The 10,275-nt window shown below is 40.1% G+C and overlaps 2 protein-coding genes across 5 annotated transcripts in view; both read right to left on the bottom strand.

Moving 5' to 3' along the window:
* TFDP1 (transcription factor Dp-1) overlaps positions 1 to 122 on the bottom strand; it is a 41,120-nt gene extending 40,998 nt beyond the window's left edge. Inside the window, exon 1 of the mRNA XM_042868175.1 lies at positions 29 to 122. The gene's annotated coding sequence lies outside the window, so the exon portion shown is untranslated. The remainder of the gene's footprint in view (positions 1 to 28) is intronic.
* Positions 123 to 1,855: 1,733 nt separating this feature from the next.
* TMCO3 (transmembrane and coiled-coil domains 3) overlaps positions 1,856 to 10,275 on the bottom strand; it is a 32,395-nt gene continuing 23,975 nt past the window's right edge. For 2 of the 4 annotated variants that reach the window (XM_042866998.1, XM_042866999.1), the window contains exons 11-13: positions 8,823 to 8,902; positions 8,152 to 8,301; positions 1,856 to 6,608 (exon numbers count right to left, since the gene is read on the bottom strand). In XM_042866998.1, coding sequence (XP_042722932.1) covers positions 6,495 to 6,608; positions 8,152 to 8,301; positions 8,823 to 8,902 — 344 coding nt within the window. In that variant the 3' untranslated portion in view covers positions 1,856 to 6,494. Of the gene's footprint in view, positions 6,609 to 8,151; positions 8,302 to 8,822; positions 8,903 to 9,375; positions 9,687 to 10,275 lie in introns of those variants that run through there. The other 2 variants (XM_042867000.1, XM_042867001.1) reach the window with 2 other exon arrangements.

The following is a 10,275-nucleotide window of genomic DNA, read 5'->3' as shown; positions in this document are numbered from 1 at the left end:
GGGGGGGGGTAAAAAAATTGAAACTTACACTTTTGTGCGTCCCACCGGCGTGACGCTGCGCGCTGACGTCACGGGGTGTAGCGTGCCTTGCACGGGCACACGCGGAGCGCCTAAGCCAACCGTCCGCCCCTCCGTGGGCGGAGGGAGCATGCGCGGGATTTTCGCGCTTTCCGACTCCCCGCCCTGCGGCTCTGGCGGCGGGCGCGCGGGAAGCACCGGCGCGAGATTGCTCTTCGGCCGGGCACGTGGTCGCGATGGCGCCGCCAGGGGGCGGGAACGCGCCGCGCTGCCCCGCATCCGCGGCGCCGCCTCCATCGGCCGACCAGCTGCGGGGAGGCGCCCCGCGGCGAGCTGAGGGGCGCAGGGGGCGGCAGGGACGTGCGGTTGGGTGCTGCGGCGACGTGCCGGCGCTTCCACTGGCTTGAGCGCCAGTCACACCTAGGGAAGACATCACCCATGGAGTCACCGTCCCGGGAGGTGTTCAGGAACCGCGTGGATGTGCCACTGAGGGGATGTGGTCAGTGGGCACGGTGGGGATGGGCTGATGCTGGACCAGATGATCTGAAAGGTCTTTTCCAACCTCAGTCATTGATAACAGCGCTCCTCAAGGCGTTTCCTTCACAGTAACCCCTCACTCTGTGTCTGTCCCACTCAACTGCTGCAGGTACCATGGCCATGCAGTGCCTTGCACTGGCAGCCACCATGGCCCCATCTCCCCATTCTTCCTTCCTGGAGGGGCATGATGGCGGTGGAAAGCTGAGAAAGAAGATAACAGCGAACATACAATGTGTGTGCAACTTCACAGGAAGAGACCGAGAACCTTCATAGAATCATAGAATTGCTCAGGTTGGAAAAGACCTTAAAGATCATGGAGTCCAACCACAAGCTAACCATCCTACCCTAACTCTAACAACCCTCCGCTAAATCATGTCCCTGAGCACCACATCCAAACGGTTTTTAAACACATCCAGGGATGGTGACTCCACCACCTCCCTGGGGAGCCAATTCCAGTGCTTAACAACTTTCTGCAAAGAAAGTTTTCCTAATATCCAACCTGAACTTACCTTGGCACAACTTGAAGCCATTTCCCTTCGTCCTGTCACCAGTGAGAAGAGACCAACCCACACTAAATAAACATTGAGCACCTTAAAACAGATGCTATATAGATAGATACTATGCATATTTAAACTATTTGTAAAACTCGAGTCCCTGTCTACAACCCCAGCACCCCATTTACATTAATTTTTCCAAGAAAAATTTGCTCCAGTATCCTAATGACCTGCAATTTCCAGGATTGCATCCTCAACAGACAATAAGGCATGTCTGTCCCAGGGCAAAGAAGGGACTACAAAAAAAGCAAATAATTGCTTTTAGAAAATTGGAATTTAACAACTACACTGAGCAACCAGACAGTTCCTCTCATGCTTTAAGTTATACCTCACAGACCAGCTGTGGTGCCCCATCCCTGGAGGTGCTCAAAGCCAGGTTGGATGGGGCCCTGGGCAGCCTGAGCTGGTGGGCGGCAGCCCTGCTCACAGCAGTGGTTGGGGCTGGGTGGGCTTTGAGCTCTCTTCCAACCCAAACCATGCTGTGATTCTGTGAAAATTCTTAGGCTGAAAACTTGTAGCTTCTCAAGTACAGAGGAAGATAGACAGAATCTTCTCATAAAGGTGAGAAAATAATTCATTACCAGTTGTGATTTATAGGAATTAAGAAAACTATACTAGCTTTTTAGAGCTAAGGAGCAGTAACAAAGGACAGAATATGAACCTCGTACCACTGCTTCTGCAAACCACATAGCTTCACTGCAAACAAGAATCGATACTTTCTAGACCACAGTCAGTACAGAAAGTGATTGAAGACCACCTTTTTAATTACTCTAGTTCTTCTATTTACATTTGTCATGTAATTTTGCTGTTGCACCAGCAGGAAGAACTTCAGCTCTCTGCTCTCTCTTCATCTTCTCCATCAGGTGTTTTGGAGATGTAAGACTTGTTTGTATCCGTGGAAGGCTGCTGTGCATTACTGTATGTCTGTGGCCTCCTTCTCCATCTTCAGCACGCTTCAGAATGAGAACAGATCACAACTCCAAGCATCAATTTGCTGTGACTCCACAGCAGACGCAGAGAGGAGGAAAACATGTTTTAACTAACTTGCAATCAGAAACCTGCAATGTGCCAGAGAATGTGTACAGGGACACATTTTGATTTTTGGAAATTGAAGGTGAGCCGTCTTAAGAGAGGGACCTGTGAGAGCTCCTTAAATACAGACCTCGTACCAGCTGATAAGCTTGTCAGCATTTGGCCTCCTTGGGAGGTACTATCTCCCAATTCTCAAATTTCTGCTCTATTTTAGGAAATAAAAATACAGCTTGGCTCTGTAACCTTAAGAGTTTTGCCATTGATCTGATCTAGGTTTTATTCCCCAAGGCAGGATCAGCTGTCCCTAGGCCCTCTGGTCATGTGATTGTCCAGTTTGTCTTTTATTTGCAGAAATTGGGATTCCTTAGTCTCTCTTGGTGTTCCTCGCTGTCTCGCTGTCCCTACTGTCAAGAAGCCTCTCCCCACTGGCAGTGGTAATTACTCAATGAAGTCTGTGAGAGATCCAAAGAAACAAGCTTCCTGCTCCATGAAGCTGGTAGACCCGTATCTTTATCTTCCGCCTGTTTCCTTCAGGGCAGGGTGGGCCACACAGTTCCCAGCTCTTAGAGCATCTTGCTGCATTTCCTTCTCTCTTCACTGGCATCACTGCCTCCCTTCACTGTCAGATCAGCTTATGGTAGTTTGACTGGTACTTGCTGCTGTTAATAAGCTATTGCCATATCCAGCCAAGCTACTAACACTGCTAGTACAGCTTACCCTTGTCATTTAGAGGTCCAGTTTCCTCCACACTCCATGTTGCCCATGTGCTGGAGCACTGCCAGGATTGCTTACAGAGCAGAAATACATTCCTTCCCTAGACAAAACCCAGGAGTGCTTTTGTGGTTAACTGTTTTGGGTTCATTCCAGCAGGCAGCGAGACCACACAAGGTTTCTCACATTCTCCATCAGGCACCATCCTATAGCACTGTTCTCTCATGCGAGGCACTCCCATGTGCCCCTCTGCCCACAAAGCAAAGGATATCCAACTGTAAAACCAGATAAGAAGTACTGTGAGGCTGCTTTCTCCTCATCTTTGAAGATGGAAATAGGAACTCTTAAAGCTCTCAGGAAGTTCTGTTTAGGTTCCCACAGCAGCATTCCTTGAGCTTTCTATGCTAGGGCTGCAAGTAGTTACCTTGCAGGTCCCATAGATAACTTCCAAATGAGAAACTGAAGCACAGACTTCATATGGGATGAGCTGTACGTAAGAGTGGTTGTGGGGCAAGATATACCAATCTGGCCCTGGGAACAGGGAAATGAATCACAAAGTATAACCATAGGCCACACCACCAGCTTGTAAATTATTCCTGAAGAGCTGTGGTTATTAATTTCTAAGTGATCCAACTGTGAAATATTTTCTCCCCTAACAGATCATTCAAGAATAAGACCTATTGTTTCTATCCTAAGATTTTATCATGAGACCACCCAGTTTTGACATGGAATTGTGGATGAAGCCATTCCTTGCATTGTAGGAAATACTGACAATATCTAAATATACCTCCAGCTTTCTGTGGGAGAGTCTCAACCATGTAATTGTAAACAAACTTATGTGTCTAATTGGTAATTTGTATTTGCATCTGGTATCCAATCAGGTAATCCCAGGCTGCATCAACACAGAGACACAGAATACGGATATTACTACTTCTTTCCTCAATCATGACCAAATCAGAACTTATTTAGGAAAGAAATAAAAGGGATGAGACAGCCCTTAGGTCACCTGGTGTCCTAAGGTCACCTGGTGTCCAGCAGGTCATACCTGCTGTTTGGACAATGGTACCAAAAGGACTTTTCACTCAAATCTTTTAAAAGGTAATCATGAAAAAAATAAACATTTTTTCTCTTAAGAGATGTAAGCCATCAATATCCCTACTCTCCTATCAGGAATTTTCCAGAGAAATACAACTAATCATAGCAGTTTATTTATACAAAAGGTTTACTTACCACAGATGTAATACTTTGTATAATAGTTTCAAGGTCCCACCGGCTGAAAGAAATGCTGGAACCCAGATAGAGGCCTCTCCCATGGTCTATCATGGCCTTCCTTCTTCTCTCCCTTCCTCCCTTTCTTTTCCATAGAGTATGCAAGAGCATCTTTCCAAACCAAGGCATTGAGAAGTTTGTATTTCAAGAAAAAACTATAGACTAGAACAGTAGACAGACTAAGCTTTCTTTTCCTAGTTAAGAAATAAAGTTTAAAAGTTTAATTTGGTAGATGTTAAACTATACTGTAAAACTTTAGAAGAATCTCTTTTAGAAGACCAAGTCTCAGACCACCTCATGAGACTGAATATATGCAAGTCTGCAGGGCCTGAATAGCATGCATCCCAGGGTCCTGAAACAACAGGTTGATGCGGTCACCAAGCCACTCCATCATATTTGAGGAGCCATGGCTGTCAGGCAAATTCCCAATGAGCGGATAAAGAAAAACATCACTCTCATATTTATGAAAGGGAGAAAGGAAGAACTGGGGAACTACAGGCTGGTGAGCCTCATCTCTGTGCCTGGGAAGATCATGGAGCAGATCCTCCTGGAAGAGAGGTTAAGGAAATGAGGAGGCAATTTGAGAGTCAGTGCGGCTTCACTGAGAGCAGATCGTACCCCATCAGTCTGGTGGCCTTCTGTGGAGGAGGGACAACATCAGTGGACAAAGGACGGGCAGCTGAAGTCGTCTACCTAGTCTTGTGCAAGGCCTTTGATGCGGTCTCACATCACATCCTTATCTCTAAACTAGAGAAGTATGGATTTGAATGGTGGACTATTCAGTCAATAATGAATTGGTTGGATAGTTGTAGCCACAAGGTTGTTGTAAATGGCTCTGTGTCCAGTTGGAGGCCAGTGATGAGTGCTGTCTGCAGGGGTCCATTGTGGAAATGGTGCTTTTCAACCTTTTTATCAGTGACATACAGTGAGATTGAGTGCATGCTCTCTATGTTTCCGAATGACACCAAGCTGAGCAGTGCAGCTGATAAAACAGAAGGAAGGCAGCCTTCCATTTTAATTTGCGATTTAAACCTACATAACATACATTTTTCTAGCTGTTTGGTGGGTATCAAAGTTGTTTCAAATGACAGTATAATACTGACCTGAAGTGTTAATATATTTTAATAGCATTGTTTTAAACAGATAAACCTCAGGATGATTTTTAAATTGTCAGAGTAGACTACAGTCTATGAATTAAATCTTCTCTATGATTCTTCTGGAATAGGCTTTTACAAGATGCATCCTGTTTATCTATAATGTTTTAAAGAACAAAGCACTTACATCTAAGATCACATTCAATCTTTCTTTAAATATCATGATATTTTAAAAGACTAACAATTTATTCAATATAAATGCAAAGTATAAAGTTGTGGAGTTCCAAATACATATTCAAGCTGCCCTTTCTAGTTTTGTGCAAATTAATTTACTCAAAATAATTTCAAATGCAGAATATTATAAATAACATCCAACCTCTGCAGTGATTTTTTTTTTTAAACATCTGCTTGAAATTAGACTATCCATATCTACTAAGTTTATTTTGGATTTAAAACAAACAAACAAAACTGTAAACAATTACTGTAACAGTAGCTAGGAACAGGAATGCATGACAACTGTCAGTCTTCAAATATAACTTAAGTTATGCCCTTTTTCACCATCAACTTATAATCAAGTATGTAAATAAATGCAAGAACTAACACAAACAGAAGTTACCACTGAAAGAAAACACATTATATGCTGTAATTTGGAACAAAGTAGCACACAATGTTGGCTGCATCGTTTGGAATAGGTATTTGACTGCTTCAAACAGTTTGATACTAACAGTTAAACTTTGTAGAAAGGACTAAGACTTTTACTCACCATTACAGATTTGTTTTGTGATTGAATTTACACTGCTCTAATGAACTCATTCCTAAATGCGAAAATGACTCAAGTCATATAATGGAAGGAGATACCATAGGCACCATAGTACACTTTTTTTCTTTTTTTTTTTAAACAAAATCTGGTGGTGAACTAACAGTAATGAAAGGAGGATGAGAATTAAAAGGCACATTCAGGCAAAAAAAAAAAATAATCAACCAAATTTGCATGATGCTACAGTTAAAAAAACAATTTAGACTGCATAATTGATCAGATAAAAAAAATAGTCTGGCAGATCCTAATCTGTCAGAGAAAGCCAGTTTTGTAAGAGGCGTGCAATTAAAATCAAACAATTCTTTAGTGTTGAATTTTGTTTTAAGGTCAGTGTAAGGCTTATTACCAAGTGCATGTTAAGAGGACTACTGAAAACCTCTCCTTTTCCAAGTGCATAGAAATACAATGAGCAATGAAGATATCTTTGCAAGAAGATGTGTTCTTGTTCATGTGCAAGTCTTATCAAGTACTTGAGCGTCTTTCAGGCCTTGGAACACATTTCATAATTGCAGCTCTCCACAGGGCAGGGGCAAGTAAAAGGCTTAGAGTAGTCACACTCAGAATAAGAAGATAGACCTGGAAATTGGAAATAAAAGCTCTCCACAGTTACAAGGCAAACTAAGGAACTATTGGAAGTTTGATGAGATCGGACATTTCTCAACAGTATTTTCAGGAAACTTCACCTGTCTCCTCATCCACCTATGCACACTGTTATAAAAACATACAAGTGCAAGCACAAAACAGCTGTTCACCCGGTTTGAACATACAGTTACAAAAACAACACAATGAACTTACATTAAAATAATTATTTAGATCTGCAGTTAAGAGGTCAATTTTGAAAGCAGAGCCAACAAGTCAAAGGCTAAACACCACTTTATGAAAAAACAAGATTAATTCAGGTTTGCATATGTAACTGCAAAATGCATTATTATTTTAAAGACTAAAAAAAACAACAAAAATTCCTCTAAGTCATACCACACATCTTCTGAAACGAGGTCTTGGTTACATATTCTGAAAGAGTCTTACAAAATGGCAGTGGGAAGAAAACAGAAGAGTGACTTGAAGCAATTTCAGAGCTACATAAACTTATGCAGTAGATAACGGCATGAAAAATGAAAGCCTAAAGGCCTCCCTCCAAACAAACTGGGTGGGCCCCCCTAGATTGATTCTGTAATCACGTATGGGTCTCTTGAAACTCTATACAAACATACAGTATATATAACTCCTGATTATATGCAGGAGTAAACATGAAAATGAATCACCTTAACATACACAAGTGAACAGCATTGTGTAAATTTTTCACACTTGCTTAATTTGGAATTGGTTCCAGCATTATACAGCCTACTGCTCACACAATGGAAAGCTCAGAGAGCCAGGCAGCGGAGTATTTTTGTGAGCAGAGACAGAGGAGAACACACATAGCTTTAGAAAGCAGGGTCAGTTGTTACATCTCTGTAGCTATAGTTTACTGAAGTTTGCAAAGCAGATTTCCTCTGGAGACAACAGTATTCTTGTAACTTGAATATAAAAGTAAGTTAAAGTTTTCCTTCATAAGAAATTTTTTTGAGAACTGCTTTAAAAGCTTATTTCTTCTGCAGAGGATTTAAAATTAACAAATTTCACAGGTGGTCACTACAAGTTTGTTTCCTCCTTTGTTTGTTTAAATATTAAGTCAACTTCCACTTCACCATACCTGCTCTCTAATTTATTGATGTTTCCTTCCTCAATTCCTATACTCTCAGTTACCTCTTCCTATAGCTGTATCAAGATTTCAAAAGCACAGGCTTCTAAGCCTTAGTGACTTGGGTAGTAGCTACAATTCACTGCTCAGTTAATAAGGAAGCTCTAAGGAGGAACAGTTAAGAAAAAGCATTTGTAACAATGTCATTTTAAATTTATGCTTGCAGCTTTAATATTTTAAGTCCAAGAAGTTTAATGAGTGAAAAATCAAACTACGAATCTTGTCAAGGACACACGTTTCCATTTGTATGGGCTGATTATTTGCTAACAATTTAGAGATGCCACCAAGTATGTGTGTATTTCAAATACACTGTAAAATAAAATCCCAGTAAGATACTGAGATGCAAAATGCAAAGTTAATAACTATAAAATAGCTTACCTCCCGAGATATGATCCCTGCTCTGCGTGCTCTGCTTCCCAGAACAAAAGAGAATTCACTGACTTGTGCCAGTCCTGCTGAGACAATCCATTTGATATACTGGCTGGTCTTTGGAAGAATCAGAGAAAGGACCAGCACTGCCAAGACAAACTTTGAGAACATTGAACATTTTTTTGTTTTTTTTTTGAGTTGTTGCTGTGTTGTTATTGTTTTCTTGATTACTTTTTAAATAAAGGAAGTATAATAGATAAAATAGAACAATCAATAGAAGATACATTGCATCAAGTGCAACACTGGACTGGAGTGGACTTTTAATTATGTTATCTGTATTAATGTCAAAAGAGGCAAAAGGTAGACAGCAGAGTAAAAAGTACCATCTTATTTACTATAATAAAACATTTGATAATTTGATAACTTTTCATGAATCCTAAGTTAGACAAATAGGCATTTCTCCATGTGTAACAGGCTTTTACATTAAGAAAGATCTTTTCTTTAAGAATACACACACACAAAGAATGTTACATCAAACTGTATTCTATCAGTTAGATTTCTCCAACTGCAGTCAAGATGTAATATTCATTGCTATAGTAGATGTGCAGTTTCTGTGCAATTTTCATAGTGACGTGCAGTGCTATTCAGACTATCTAAAGATTAAAAAAAGAAAGAAATACCTTCATTATGACCACAGACAACGTAAGGAAGAGTAACACTGTGAGTTCGTATATTACAAACGTGGGGAAAACATGAAGTCCTAGGAGGAAGAAAAAAAAAAGTGCTATTATCCCAGTACTTCTTTTAACATCAACAACTTTTGCCAAGCATTCAGACTCACATCTAAGCCAAGTCTTAAATAGCAAAGTCTTATGTTTGTTGGAACGGACAAGTAAACAGAAAAGTATGCAGTGTTTCCAAATGCCAAAACAATATATTTTTATTCTACACTATTTGCAGATAGATATACTATGGAGTTGTATTGCATTTAGTAGAGGATTTTCATTTTTTATTTCCCCTTTAAAGGTATCTGCTACACTGGTATATTTCATTTCTATCTTATTTAAAGCACACACAGTTTGTTGCTGAACACTGCTAATGTTTCACAAGAAGCATTTGCAATGGTATTTGCAAACAGCATTTGACTTTTTTCCAGATTTTTGTAACTATTGCTTTGATAAATTTTTAACTTTCAGAATAAAACTATGATGAGGAAGCTCTGATCTCACTGAATATAATAATACCCAATTTGTTATTCTAGGAATCCCTGGAGACAAATATTTCAAAGCTTAATGCTGATATGTCATTATTATCATTTTTAGAGTTAACAGATTTAATTGCAAGACTATATTTTCAAAAATAAACAAAATCCCTAGGATACCTACCAACACTACCTACTCCATCACTGAAACACTCCTTGCCAAATCTTTGGAAGGGTTCATCCCAAACAACATTCAAAATCAAGTTAAATTGTGTATGATTGATGCACAAGCACTTTCATTTATAATGTTTTCTCTCTTCTGCACCAGTAAACAATCCAGAACCTGAATGAAACACATCTCTTTCATGAAAGCTATAAAAATACCACAGGAAAATAATGCCATTGTTCTGCAGTGTTTGCAATATAGACTTTGCTAGCCATTTAGCATTTTTGTATGAAGCCGTAGTGGACTACTACTTGGGAAATAATGTCATTTTCAGGTTTTATATACATTACAACTACAACAGAAAATTGCTTTCATCCCATGACCCTCATTCACAATCCCTGAAAATCACCTGAACAAGAAAAATCACTTTGAATGGAATCAGGGAAAGTCATTAACCTCTGAGTATGGCCTACAAGTAAAAGAACTGCATAAAGCTACATTGCTATGGTCTAGGAATTTTGTTGTTGCTGGTTTTATTGGAAAAGGAATATAGAAGAAAGGTGGCAGAACCTTATGTCTCAAACTCAGACACAAATATTATTCCCGATAAGCACCCATGTGCTTTTTCATTAAGCTTATCTGTAGAATCAGTAAAAGGTGAAATTTTACTCTAGAATCAGAAAAGGAAGAAGCAAGATAATAAGAATTGTGAAGAGCACAAAAGCGCAAAACTACACCTGAGTAGTATTAAACATCCCAGGAAATT

Source organism: Lagopus leucura, unplaced genomic scaffold (assembly GCF_019238085.1).
Source record: "Lagopus leucura isolate 7727_CA_CO unplaced genomic scaffold, USGS_WTPT01 Super-Scaffold_100001, whole genome shotgun sequence".
Taxonomy (NCBI): domain Eukaryota; kingdom Metazoa; phylum Chordata; class Aves; order Galliformes; family Phasianidae; genus Lagopus; species Lagopus leucura.
Note: the sequence above shows the minus strand (reverse complement) of the source record. Positions and strands in the feature narration are given on the sequence as shown.